This window comes from Podarcis vaucheri, assembly GCF_965113315.1.
Source record: "Podarcis vaucheri genome assembly, chromosome: 17".
NCBI classification, from domain to species: domain Eukaryota; kingdom Metazoa; phylum Chordata; class Lepidosauria; order Squamata; family Lacertidae; genus Podarcis; species Podarcis vaucheri.
Genome location: NC_138755.1, coordinates 20,728,413 through 20,742,867, shown reverse-complemented (window position 1 = coordinate 20,742,867; position 14,455 = coordinate 20,728,413). Strand labels below are relative to the sequence as shown.

At 42.7% G+C, this 14,455-nt stretch overlaps 1 protein-coding gene across 2 annotated transcripts in view; it reads right to left on the bottom strand.

The window, feature by feature from the left end:
* The window catches only part of JAK2 (Janus kinase 2), an 87,045-nt gene that overhangs the window by 12,703 nt on the left and 59,887 nt on the right, over positions 1 to 14,455 (bottom strand). For both annotated transcript variants that reach the window (XM_082204599.1, XM_082204600.1), the window contains 9 exons: positions 14,189 to 14,375; positions 13,182 to 13,309; positions 10,922 to 11,056; positions 9,275 to 9,362; positions 7,273 to 7,400; positions 6,474 to 6,612; positions 4,820 to 4,971; positions 3,990 to 4,140; positions 1,948 to 2,084 (listed from right to left, as the gene is read on the bottom strand). In XM_082204599.1, coding sequence (XP_082060725.1) covers positions 1,948 to 2,084; positions 3,990 to 4,140; positions 4,820 to 4,971; positions 6,474 to 6,612; positions 7,273 to 7,400; positions 9,275 to 9,362; positions 10,922 to 11,056; positions 13,182 to 13,309; positions 14,189 to 14,375 — 1,245 coding nt within the window. The remainder of the gene's footprint in view (positions 1 to 1,947; positions 2,085 to 3,989; positions 4,141 to 4,819; positions 4,972 to 6,473; positions 6,613 to 7,272; positions 7,401 to 9,274; positions 9,363 to 10,921; positions 11,057 to 13,181; positions 13,310 to 14,188; positions 14,376 to 14,455) is intronic.

Genomic DNA, 14,455 nt, shown 5'->3' with positions numbered 1-14,455 from the left:
CACCAACTTGGGACTTTGGTAACACTCCAAGTCTAAGATTATTAAGAGTGCACAAAAACATAGTTCTTAAATATTTAAGAACGATGTAAAACTTTATTGTACAAATAATTCCATATTAGCAGAAATTGAATGATATTTGTAAAGAAAACGATTAGAGGAATATATACAAAGCAGAAAAGAAATGATATTATACAGTACAAATCTGTGTTAAAAAAGAATTATATTACAGTATAATGAGAAGTATGGGAAGGATTGTGTCGATGAACACTTTTATTGTATAAATAATGTTGTCTTGTCTTTTTTTTTATTTCGCATCTTTATTGTTGTTTTCCCCCTTCCTTTTCCTCTTTTTTATTCCTTTATAAATTTTCTATTTTCTACCTAATTTTCTTTTTCTTCATATGTAAAGAGATAGCATAGAATGTTTGTATAGATATGTAAATTTTTAATCAATAAAGAATAATATTTTAAAAAAGACTGCACAAAAACAGTTAAACAACAACATCTCCTGAAGATGACGGAGGACAAGTAAATTTCACCCATATGACTTCAGGGGCAGCCTGAATATATATTTAAATAAAGGGAAGCAGAATTGCACATTTAAGAAGAGGGACAGGAAAGGAACAGGCGCTGCCAAGACCTAAAGCATCCGAAAGCTGCATGAGCCAAAGGAAAAATATTCCTGCACTTGGCTTATGTTTTGACCGCTCAGGGCTGTGAAGTAAACAGATCTGAAGATGTGATGTACAAGCAACAACACACACCCAAAAGGCTCAGGGATAAAGGAGGCAGGTTGAACACAAAGGAAGCCCCTAAATTCCCTGCTCTCTTCACATCCAGTGATTTACTGCAAAGGGAGAAAGGTGACAAAGAGGTAAGCAGCAAAAGGAGGGGAAAATAGGAAGGGATTCAAGGGAGAAAACCTGAAGGTAAACCAAAAAAAGAGCTGGTTTAAAGTTAAGAGGAAAGATTAAAATTTAGGGAGAAAGGAGATATGGTGTGCACAACAGAGGCTGCCACCAACCATATCTTGTCATTCTTTGTCTTAAAGAAGAATGCAAGCCTTCTGATAAAAGGGAGGCAAATACCTTGGGATGGAGGTAGCAGTTCCATACTGCTGTTAGGACTCAGCTACATTAGTCAAAAAACAGTGTTTTGAATGCGTTATAAACAGGCAACACTAGATGGTGCCAGAGAGCAGGAAATTTTTATATGCGATTTTCTGTAGGGTTCTTTTTCTTTTGTTATAACAATCTAATTTCTGACTTATTTAGAGCGCCCATCCCCCGTGTGTAGATCCATCCTTAGAAGAGGTCAAGAGTAGGATATTTCTGAACTATCGCCCTCCCCTCAAAAGCTGCACAGATAGGGAGCAGAACAAAAAACAGTTGCTCTTTCAAAAAGCTGAAACCACTCCGAAAAAAATACATATTAAAGGGCAGTCTCTGCTTCTGTTAAAATAGGTAAAGGGTAAAGGGAGCCCTGACCATTAGGTCCAGTCGTGGCCGACTCTGGGGTTGCGGCACTCATCTCACTTTATTGGCCAAGGGAGCCGGCATACAGCTTCCGGGTCATGTGGCCAGCATGACTAAGCCGCTTCTGGCGAACCAGAGCAGCGCACGGAAACGCTGTTTACCTTCCCGCCAGAGTGGTACCTATTTATCTACTTGCACTTTGAAGTGCTTTCAAACTGGCAGGAGCAGGGACCGAGCAACGGGAGCTCACCCCGTCTCTGGAATTCGAACCTCCGACCTTCTGATTGGCAAGTCCTAGGCTCTGTGATTTAACCCACAGCGCCACCCGCGTCCCTCTGTTAAAACAAGCACTTCCAAAAATACTATGCAAAGTATGCGAATTATTTCAAATTAGCCATGGTTTCCCACTCTATATCTTATTTGTTTCTAACGGTATCGCATATCCTTGCAATAAGATACCCCACCTTCTTACCTTGCCAAGTTGCTGCAAAAATTTCAGGTGCCGCTCTTCAAAATAAGTCGGGTCCCTGGCTTCGAAAGCGCCGGAAAACCCAAGAGCTCCAATTCTCATATTTGGTAACATATCACTTTCTTTCAATAGTTCGTAATCTTGAAGAAAACACACACACACAAAAGAAAATATTATGTTCAGCTAGGCTCCCCTACAGCATCTGAACAGAAACAGATCATCATCAGCAGACAAATTAACTTGTGCAGCCGAAGAAAATATAAACATGCTATCTTAATTTTCAATCACAAAATACTGTCCTGCGTGGGAAGATAATAGTAAAGGTAAAGGTACCCCTGACCGGATGACTCTGGGGTTGCACACTCATTTTGCTCTATAGGCCGAGGGAGCTGGCGTTTGTCCGCAGACAGCTTCTGGGTCATGTGGCCAGCATGACTAAGCCACTTCTGGTAAAACCAGAGCAGCACACGGAAACGCCGTTTACCTTCTTGCCGGAGCAGTACCTATTTACCTACTTGCACTTTGACGTGCTTTCGAACTGCTAGGTGGGCAGGAGCAGGGACCAAGCAACGGGAGTTCACCCTGTTACGGGGATTTGAACCGCTGACCTTCTGATCGGCAAGCCCAAGAGGCTCAGTGGTTTAGACCACAGTGCCTCCCACATCCCATGGGAAGATAATAGAAGCAGCCTAATCCCTAGTGCATTTCAAAACTTCCCACTCATGGTTCATTTGCTCATTACAAGCGCAAACAAATTTTGATACAAGAAGAAAAGTTATGTGTGCAACTCAAATATATCTGCAGACAGACGTGTTCTATAGCAGTGGTGTGGAATCTCCTGCCTACAGGTCTAATTAACCCCACGAAGCCAGAAATTGGCCCATGCAATCATTGGTCAACCATGCTCACCTTTCCCAAGCCTCTGATGTCATACAACATCAGAGGTGGGGAAGTTCAAGCTGGAAAAAAATCAAAGCTGTGTAATGTGCAAAATGGCCCTGATTGGTTTAACACAACTTTTAATTATTATTTTTTTAAGTACTATGGATCTACAGCCTTGCATTGTCCCTTCCCCAACACACACAAGTTTACAATACTGGGTTAAATTGGAGAATATTTATTAATAGGCTTCACTTGCTGTACGGCAATATTAAGAGAGATTTATCCATGAAGTAAAGTGTTTCAGATAAATAATACATTACATTCATTTAGCTCTTTACAGAGTTCATAGTGCTTTCACATACATCAACTCTATAAAGTGAGCCCAGTGTTGATATTCCCATATTGCAGATGGGCGGTGAAGCTACAAAAGCTGTGACTTGCTTGACAGGGCTCGTGACAGATTAAGGAGCTGAAGCAGGGATTTCTCGATCCATCATTCTGCCCGGACACTGAGGTCCAGCTCTGAGGTCCTTCTGGCGGATCCCTCACTGCAAGAAGTGAGGTTACAGGGAACCAGGCAGAGGGCCTTCTTGGTGGTGGTGCCTGCCCTGTGGAATGCGCTCCCACCACATGTCAAGGAAATAAACAACTATCTGACTTTTAGAAGACATTTGAAGGCAACCCTGTTTAGAGAAATTTTTAATGTTTGATGTTTTATTGTGTTTTTAATATTCTGTTGGGAACCGCCCAGAGTGGATGGGGTATGTATGCACGAATAAATAAATATTATTACTGTATCTGTATCATCATCATCATCATCATCATCATCATCATCATTTCTCGATCCATAGCTTAGGCTCTTAGCCACTAGGCCACACCAGGCGTTATGAACACATTCGGAACAACATCCTTCTCCCCTGCAACAGTTTGCCTATGCCAGTGATGGCCAGACTTGGCCCTCCAGCTGTTTTTGGATGACAACTCCCATCATCCCTAGCTAACAGGACCAGTGGTCAGGGATGATGGGAACTGTAGTCCCAAAACAGCTGGAGGACCAAGCTTGGCCATCACTGGCCTATGCAGTAGATTCTACTCTAACTGCAGATCAGAAAACATATTGCGTCTCCCACCAAAATTTAGTTACCTCTTCTCCATTAACATACCTGGAGCGAACAAACTGTTAAGGTCACGTATAACCGCTCTAAAAGAGGGTCTGAAGTCTGGCTCATAATCCATGCAGTTGTTTATAAGGTTTGCTAGTTCTGTCCAATTAGGAGCAGGAAGTTGATGCCTATCCTCATAAAACTGTAATTTCTAGAATTCAAGAAATGACGGTGATTTAGGACAATTCTGAGTAGCTTTTTTGGGGGGGAAGAAAAGAGATACTTTCAACAGCAAAGGAGATTCTTTTACACGTCCAAGCAAACATCAAATACAACACTTCTTTGTCTCTGACACAAACAACTTTGGTTTAAGAGATGGAGAGGTTCCCTCGTACACACAAATCGTGTCCACATGCTGGTTTTCAAACCATACCATAAAATACAGGGTTTCACTATCAGGGGACATGTTGCACCTGCCACATGGTGCGTATCCTTTGTGCCATGTGACTTTACATCACAGCATGTCTGAATCGCTCCCAGGAACATGGGAGCATGACAGATTTCGCCATAGAGGCCCCAATCTACTTGGGACAAACGCCACACTTACTCTCTGTTTCCCAGAAGAGAAAGAGGAGCACAAGGAGATTACCAAAAACTAATTACAGGCTTTATCCAATCGTTGCTTCTGGGGAAAGACTATTGTTTACAAGTTCCCCTGTAGTTTAAATAAACCTGCCTAGCAGGCTAAGGAATCTTTACTAAACGTTAAACCTGATGAGGGGCAGAATCACATGTGGAAGCTGTGTCCAAATACTTTAACCGTGGCTTATGCCCATCGCTGCACAGTATGTTCACCAAGACAAAGATGTTCAACTTCACGTGGTACTTACTCTTTGAGAATCCAGCAGACTGAGAGGCTTGTCTCCTCCGCTGCAGATTTCCCACAGGGTGGTTCCAAAACTCCACTTGTCCGTTGCCAAACTCAGCTGCTTTGGATTTTCGATACATTCAGGTGGAACCCATGGTATTCTCTCAAGGAGAACTAGGCAATCGTGAAAAAACAAGGCAATTTGTTACTAGGATGAATCAGAAAGCATTTGATTTATTTACTTTTTTTGGTAGGATGTTTAAATTGCTGCTCAGCTGTATTAGGTAATCTAGGAGGACCTCTGGTGCAAATGTGGTCTATAAATATCTTTAGGGCTTGTAAATGACAACAAACAAGCAAACAAACAAACTTGAAGCTCCATGTCTGCGGCCTTTAAGAAATATTTTAGAAATTCTCACATGTAGACTTAAGCATAGGAGGCACGAGCTAAAGGGTGTAAACACAGTGAGAGCTTTCGATTCTCTTGGTTCCTTCAGATAAAAATCCTAATCCCAAGGAATTCAATTTGTAAGGAAATAGAGAAAGGGTATCTCACGTTACTCTTCAGGTGAGACAAAAATGCTTTAAATCCAACAAATGGATCAGTTTGTGTGGTGTCTTCCAGGTGGACTCATCCTGCTGGCTGGGTCTAATGGGAACTGGAGCTCAGCATCATATAAAATACATTGCACTGGCTACTCCTGAACCAGATTTACCTTTTTCAGAGTGTTAAATGGGGATTCTCAGTGGGTGAAAGACTAACATTGGCTACAACTCTTTAAGAACTGAAACTGATGGGTCTATTCTGCTGGGTTTTCCATTTCCAGCAGTATTTTTGTTAAGTTGTGGGTGAACGTATCAGACGACACAGCGATTCTTCAAACAGCTCTTGTTTATTCACAGGCCAGAACAGAACTGAACTGAAGGGTTCAGTCAGCCTGCTTATATAGAGCTCCAGTACAACGTAACTGTAACAATTTTCTAAAACTATCCAATCACTGAATGTCACTTTCGATCCCTTATTTGCATAACTATCTACAGCACAGGTGTCAAACACAAGGCCCGCGGGCCGAATCCGGCCCGCCAGACCTCGTTGTGTGGCCCGTGTAGCTGCCGCCGGCCGCCAGCCTTCATCTTTTATTCTCGCTTCTTTTTTTTTTTTTGACACAAGAAAGCCGCCTCTTCAGCGCATGTGTGGCAGCCTACAAGCCAGAGAACGTCTGCCCTCTAGCGGCAGTGACAATAATTTATGATAATAAAGAGTGAACACATAGTCCTACAGATACAACCGGCCCTTTGAGAGTGACCAAACTGCTGATGCGGCCCCCGATGAATTTGAGTTTGACACCCCTGATCTACAGTATCCCCCTGCTTGCCCAGGGTGAGAATTTCAATACATAACAATTTTCATACCAGTTTCAATGGAATATGCATTGCTCATTTTGTGCAACAGGCATGCCCGCTGGCATGGAAATAGTTTTAAGTAGCAAAATGATGCCGGCAACAGAAAAAAACAAAAGCACGCCCCAAGCTTGTGGGAGGTTCATGGCTTCCCAAATAAGAACAGCGGTACACAACGAAATGAATTTTAAGTGCAATGAGAGGAGGAGATAATCACTCAACGACATTTTCAAGGTAGCAGGTGAGTTGCTGAAACAGATGAGTCAGAGACTTACTGTCTTTTGGCAAAACTGTAATGCTGATACCAGGATCGCTGAGCTTGATAAAAGGAAGGTTCCCAGATTTCCTATCTTCTTCTCTGATAAGCAAGATGTTTTTTGCACATACGTTCCCATGAACAAGGTTTTTATCTTCCTAATAAAGGCAAACAAGCATTGCTTATTTTTCCTCCTGAGCACAGATCAACCGCCAACTTCCTAACTGCATTTCAAGCTGACACGTTTTGACATAAGCAAACACTTTGAGAAATGGACGTAAGAAGGAACTGGGACGCAGCTTTAAATGGCTAATTTACACAGTACAGTGCCTGGCTTGAATTTAGTGGCAGCAGTCCAGCACCTCATTAAATGCAGTGAAGAGGAGCATGGCAAACTTCACCACAGAGGCCCTAATCTATCTGGGACAAACTCCACACTTACTCTCTGTTTCCCAGAAGAGAAAGAAGAGCAGAAGGAGATTACCAAAAACTAATTACAGGCTTTATCCAGTCGTTACTTCTGGGGGAAGACTATTGCTTACACAAGTCTGCTTTACTCCTGCTCCCCCCCCCAGATAAAGCAGAAGTTTCCTGCATTTGTTTAACAGCACAACTCAGATCATAGTCTTATCACACATAAGACACCAGATTTTTAAAGGAGTGAGCGTGAAAACAAGATGTGTGTGCTAGCTGTCTGGATCCTACAAAGAGAAACACCAATGAATATGTCTAAAAATCTTAACCAATATCTACTAGGGGTAGGGGGAGTGAATCCCTGACCTTCGGCATTTTGCTAGCGGGAAATGTAAGATACGTACGAAAAAATGCATTGCCATTGCCAGCTGCTTTGCAACTTCCAGCTTCCACAAGATGTTTATAGAATTTTTATTCTTCTTCAAATAAGTATCCAATGACCCAAATTTCACATATTCCTGTACCAGAATATCTAATTTGAAACACAGATGCAGACAATAATTATTAATAAAATAATAATAATAATAATAATAATAATAATAATAATAAACAAACGGAATTTTAAGTCAGCCTTGCTTTCTAGCCACAATTCCTTCCAGCCACATTTGAAAACATCTGTTTCATCCCTGCAGACTGGTGCATGCTGCAAATTATGGAACTGAGACTCTCTGTTTCCTCAGCAAAATTAATGCTAAGCCATTCTTGGGACTCAGAGATTGTAGAAATGTTTTCTAGTTTACACCCCAATCACAAATCATTTAAACGTCAACACAACTTTGTTCAGATATACAGAGAATGCAACCACGAAATAGCAACACCATGAAGTGAAAGGTAAGATTCTGATGTAAAACTTTTAATTACATACCGTCAATGTATTAAATGCGCACTAGCTACAGTTTCTATCATTTCTTTTCAACAACTGTTTGGTTTATTAAGTTTTGGGTTGTTGTTTTTTTAATGGAAAGATCTATACAGTGGTACCTTGTTTTGAGTCTGGGATCCATTTCGGAGCCCTGGACGCTCGACGAAAGGGATGCTCGACAGGGCAGCGCTCTGCGCACGTGCGCAGGGCAGTTTACGCTTCTGTGCATGCGCGAGCAGCAAACCCAGAAGTAACCCATTCCGGTATACTTCCGGGTTTGCTGTGGATGTTCTCTGAAACGGATGCTAGACAAGGCGGACCTTTGTGGAGGTATTACTGTACCAGACATGTTCAACCAGTCGGCCGTGATGTACAATTAGACCGATGGGGTGCTCCAGGTAGATCGCCGGGGTGGTCCTGATTGATTGCGGGGGGGAAATTAACTGGGCAATGAATGTCACTGCCCCCTGCCCCTGGCGCAAGGTGCCATCGCTGTGAAAGCTTGTCTTCCCTGTGGCGCGGCAGATTCAGTGGCGCGACAGATTAAGTTAGAGAGCCAAGGTACCACTGTACAGCCTGGAACAAACTGATTACATCAACCTAGGGCATTTGTATCTCTCATTGTTTCGCACCGACACTTGTAGTTCCTTGCCAGACAACATGTACCTGATAAGAAGGCAAATGTGTTCGGAAATAGCTATTTGCATACAGGAAGGTAATAACAGAACTCCAATTAGGGCACACAAAACGGTTCACAGAATCATAGAGTTGGAAGAGACCACAAGGGCCATCGAGTCCAACCCCCTGCCAAGCAGGAAACACCATCAGAGCACTCCTGGCATATGGTTGTCAAGCCTCTGCTTAAAGACCTCCAAAGTAGGAGACTCCACCACACTCCTTGGCAGCAAATTCCACTGTCAAACAGCTCTTACTGTCAGGAAGTTCTTCCTAATGTTTAGGTGGAATCTTCTTTCTTGTAGTTTGGATCCATTGCTCCGTGTCCGCTTCTCTGGAGCAGCAGAAAACAACCTTTCTCCCTCCTCTATGTGACATCCTTTTATATATTTGAACATGGCTATCATATCACCCCTTAACCTCCTCTTCTCCAGGCTAAACATGCCCAGCTCCCTTAGCCGTTCCTCATAAGGCATCGCTTCCAGGCCTTTGACCATTTTGGTTGCCCTCCTCTGGACACGTTCCAGTTTGTCAGTGTCCTTCTTGAATTGTGGTGCCCAGAACTGGACACAGTACTCCAGGTGAGGTCTGACCAGAGCAGAATACAGTGGCACTATTACTTCCCTTGATCTAGATGCTATACTCCTATTGATGCAGCCCAGAATTGCATTGGCTTCTTTAGCTGCCGCGTCACACTGTTGGCTCATGTCAAGTTTGTGGTCAACCAAGACTCCTAGATCCTTTTCACATGTACTGCTCTCAAGCCAGGTGTACTTAATTCGTTAATTCGGTTAATTGGCTTTACTCACTTTCTTCTCCGTAGACACAAACTCCATAATTTAATACCAAGTGCTTGTAGGATAGCTGGCTCATCATGCTTGCTGCTTCGAAAAAAGACTGCAAGAGATAGGGAACAATAATTAGCAGAGCGAACCCTAATGGGAACTGTTTGGAATAAAACTTAATTAAAAACCGCCTGCACTTTCACATAACTTCAGCTCCCCACCTTCCGCAACGATACCGTGTAATTAATATGGTGCCGTTGTTCTCTGCAGGCCTGTTTTTAATCATTGTTTCTCACAACGCCTAACTGCTTTAATAGTGAATCATGTCAATTTACTGGCAGTAGGAAAATCCCCCATGAGGATACAAGGACTCTGACATCTGCCCACATCGGGGGGTGATGATGGCACTAGTTTTCAATGCATGTAACAATGCATGACAGCTCCAACTGGCAAGCGTTTAATTTTCGAAAGACTAAACTCAGGGGGAACTTCTATCAGCTACATCGTTCAATCACATTGAGCAGCCTTGACCTCACATTACACAGAGACACTGTGAAAATGTCCATGTTTACCTCATGAACATCTGATTGTGTGAAACAGCAATCATCCCAGACAGGGCTGGATTTAGGTTTGATGAGGCCCTAAGCTACTGAATGTAATGGGGCCCTTTATATGTCCAGCTATCCTTTGTCAACAACAAATTCTCACTGTTTTTTGTGTTGAATATATGCTATATGGTAACTTATGGACCTAATGTGTATCTAAGGCCATTTGCACATAACAAAGAGGAGCCTACACAACACAAAACACTGTTGATGTATGTAGGTTTTATTTTATTTGTTTTTTATCTTATATTTTGGAAATGTGCATCCAGTTTTTTCCCTTTAATTTTTTGGGGGCCCCCCAAGAGAGTGGGACCCTAAGCTATAGCTTGTTTAGCTTATACGTAAATCAGGCACTGATCCCATATCAGTATAAAACTTTATTAGACTGATCTCTGTTCACGGAATTAGTGTAGTAGAAGCAGCAGCAATCTCAGAAACTAACTTACCCCTTTGCAAGTGAAATGGCCCTGGTTATCGGCAAAGAGCACTTCTCTGAAACAAGCTTGAATGCTGCAAGAGCTTGTGGCTCGGCATGGGACTCTAAATCTCAGGGTCGTGGGTTTGAGCCCCACATTGGGCAAAAGATTCCTGCACTGCAGGGGGTTGGACTAGATGACCTGTGGGGTCCCTTCCAACTCTACAATTCCATAATTGCAATTGATTTATAATTGGAAGGACATGTGTGGCTGCAGCCTAGAGTTAATATTGTAGGAAGACTTCAGGACAAAACCTTGCGAAGATCAAAATGTAATTAGGGCAGGGCATGAAGTTCTTTATCAAGTAGAGCTAAATTCTGTGACATATTTTCATTTAATATTTTCATTAAACTGTTTGACTTAGGCAGCTCACGGGAGGAAGGCTAAAGGAGCTGCCATTTGGGAGAAATCCTGCTGTCTCTCCTCCAGAGTTTCAGATTTCCCTCAACAAGGGAAAGACATGGTAGAGCCAAAAGATTCAAGGCCAATTTACTAATGAAAACGCAATTCTATTTGCTGAGCTCTGCATTCCTGCTCTGCTGAACTAGCCCTGCATATGAACTATTAAGCATAGGAGTACGAATACAAACCTCAGAATAATTCCTGTGCACTTTATCCAGGACTTTGAGCAGCACTTCAGTCTGATACAACTTGCCATAGTCGCCCACTTCTTTCCTCACACCTTTGAAAATTTTAGTGAAAGTGCCCTGACCAAGGCTTTCGTTCTAAAAGAAACCCCAAATAAATAAGGGGGGGGGGAGTCAATCGTCTGCAAAATTCCTTCACACTGATTTTAAACAAAAGCATACCTAGTTTCAAGACTAATAAAGGAGCTGTCTCAGCTGAAAGGAAACAATCATAATGTAAAAACAGTTTAGCTTAATAACTGAACAGATCAAATGCTTCATATAATTGCATATTCCGCGAGAGAGGCTTTGAGACCAATCCTTGTGGGTTCACCCAAATGGAAGCACAACTGAGTTCAGAGAAATCATTTCCATTTGACTGCACAAACTTGCTTTGAAGCCATTCACCATTTGCCCTGCAAGCAGCCACCTTGAACGGTGTTGCTGGAATGCAAAAAATGACTTCTCTGAGGGTGAGTGGAGAGACTAGGGTAAGCTAGGGGCTTCTCATTTTCCCTCCTGGGGAGACAGCCCCAAGTGATCCTACCTGAAGTCATGGGGGGGGGGAGAGTTACACCAAGGGAGGTCCTTTCGCTGTTAGACAAAGAAAATTATGTTATTTGTGAGTTTCTCTAATTGTGTTGGCAGCCAGGAAATCAACAGCCAGATGTGTGGCTGAATTCCAAAAGTCTTTTTAAATCTTTCCTATGGTTTACAACATGGGATGCGGGTGGTGCTGTGGGTTAAACCACAGAGCCTAGGGCTTGCCAATCTGAAGGTCGGCGGTTCGAATCCCCGCAATGGGGTGAGCTCCCGTTGCTTGGTCCCTGCTCCTGCCAACCCAGCAGTTCGAAAGCACATCAAAGTGTAAGTAGATAAATAGGTACCGCTCCGGCGGGAAGGTAAACAGCGTTTCTGTGCACTGCTCTGGTTTGCCAGAAGCGGCTTAGTCATGCTGGCCACATGACCCGGAAGCTGTACGCTGGCTCCCTCGGCCAGTAAAGCAAGATGATCGCCGCAACTGCAGAGTCGGCCACGACTGGACCTAATGGTCAGGGGTCCCTTTACCTTTACCTTTATGGTTTACAACAGGGCTGGGAGATATCTTGTTTTCAACATCGTGAAATATCACCAGCCTAAAAATGTGATATACAAATAGATCACAATGTCTGAAATTAAGGATGGAGCTATGTAGAAACATTGGCTGGCTTCATGGTTTTCCCCGCATTGTGATTTTTGCCAGCGCCTGCTCTTGTGATACGCTGCTGCCCTATATGAAGCAAGGGAGAGCTGAGCTGGCAGAATTAACAGGGGCTGAAGGAATTGAGAGAAGCCTTGACTGGCTTCGCGGTTTCCCCCACATTGCGATTTTTGCACAGCCCACACAGACACACACCATGATTCGTGTGATATATTGCCAGGTCAAAAACTATGAAACCGAGATCACAATATCAAACTGGTTTTGGACAGTATATCAAATATCGATATATCACCAAGAAATAAAATATATCACCAAGAAATAAAATTGTTGCTGCTGCTACTACTACATGGGGTAGTAACTTCCATTTAATTCAAGGGAACTTGAATTTCAGAGGAAAGTGGCCTAGGGTGAAGTTGCCACACAAACATCTCTCTGATATATGCTAGTTGTCTCTGTGTCTCTCCCCTTCCTGGCTGATGCATGCACTATTATTGGTGAAGAGGCTTCAGGAGTGCAATACTCTATAAAGTTAAAAGCCACAAAACTAAATTGGTTAATTTGCTTGAGAACGGACGGTAGGAAGGCTGGAAGGGCTACTGAAAAGAAAATATGATTAGGACATCACTCAGTTTAAACTCCCACATTTATCTTAATAATAAAAGTATGAACCCACATTAAAAAGAAAAACCACACATGCTGGTTTCCTGCTTGGCAGGGGGTTGGACTCGATGGCCCTTGTGGTCTCTTCCAACTCTATGATTCTATGATTCTATGATTCTATTCTAGTCACACAGCAAATGAATTTATGTAACGGAGTGAACACTTCCACTTCCAGGTGCGCTTATCACAATAAATACCTAGATTTCTGTAAATACAATTTCCCACCGATGTGCACATTATTTCCAGTAACACACACCACTGAGAAACAACTCTGGTGCCTTTAAATTAATGGGACTTAATTCAAAGGACTGCGCTGAGGATCAGAGTATTACACAAGCGAGAAGATACGTCTCGCGAACTTACAAAGATCAGGTCCTCATTCCGGATTTTGTGGAAGACCATCTGGTTAACGTTATTATGCCTCTGCAAGGTGGGCGATGAGGGCAGGTCAGAAATTCCATTGCTCCTGAAGACAAGAAGGTTGGACTTATCTGTAAGGAGAAGGTTAACAGAGTCCTAGTTCACAAACAGACAGACTTAATTTCATTTTATTTATTATACAGTGGTACCTCGGGTTACATACGCTTCAGGTTACAGACTCCGCTAACCCTGAAATAGTGCTTCAGGTTAAGAACTTTGCTTCAGGATGAGAACAGAAATTGTGCTCCGGCGGCGTGGCGGCAGCAGGAGGCCCCATTAGCTAAAGTGATGCTTCAGGTTAAGAACAGTTTCAGGTTAAGAACTGACCTCCAGAACGAATTAAGTACTTAACCCGAGGTACCACTGTATTTATATTCCACCTCATCCTCCTGGGAGCTCATGGTTTTCTCCTCCCCATTTCTGACCTCAAAATATCCCTGTGATGCAGGTTAGGCTGAGAGACAGTGATTGGCCAAAGGTCCCCAGGTGAGCTTGATGGCTGAGTGAGGATTTGAACCCTGGTTTCTAAGTCAACACTCTCCTACCACCACCACCGTGGGCCACAAATCCCTGTTGCTTTTATTACTCATGCCACGTTTTGGAGCTTGAGTGTGTATTGGTTATTGCGTCAAGCAGATTCCATATTGTATATGACACTGTCCGTCATAGAAATATATAATATACTGAATGCTACCTATAATCCACATAGATAAAATTGATTAATCAAGCCACTCTATTAAACTGAGAACCTGCTTTCGAAAAGTCTGACTCCAGTTCTCTGACTTTATTGCTTTCATTGCAGAGTTTTTCTCATTTCAAACCCTCCCCACCCCCCGGTGCAATGTATTTTTTTTGCAAGTCGCTCTGGTCAGATTTTATTACAGAAAAGCAAGGTCTAAAACAAAAAAAAACATTAACACCACCGCTTAAGGGAGTTGTGAATCAGTTACCTTTTGGCTTTGGAGGGCAACATCTGGTAAACTGAAAAATTATACTGTCCGACCGGACAGTTTCTGTCCGATAACAGTTCAAGAGATCCATGAGGTTTGTAAAACTTCTTCTAGTTCCAGTGAGATTATATTCGCCATTCTCATTTTTTGTGATCAAGCAATGCTTATAGTCCGTGGTACTGTCCCGCTGAAGATTAAGAAATGGTAAGAAAGATGTTGTTTTGAAACAGCTCTTTTGTTTATAATTGAATTTAAATTAGGAATCAT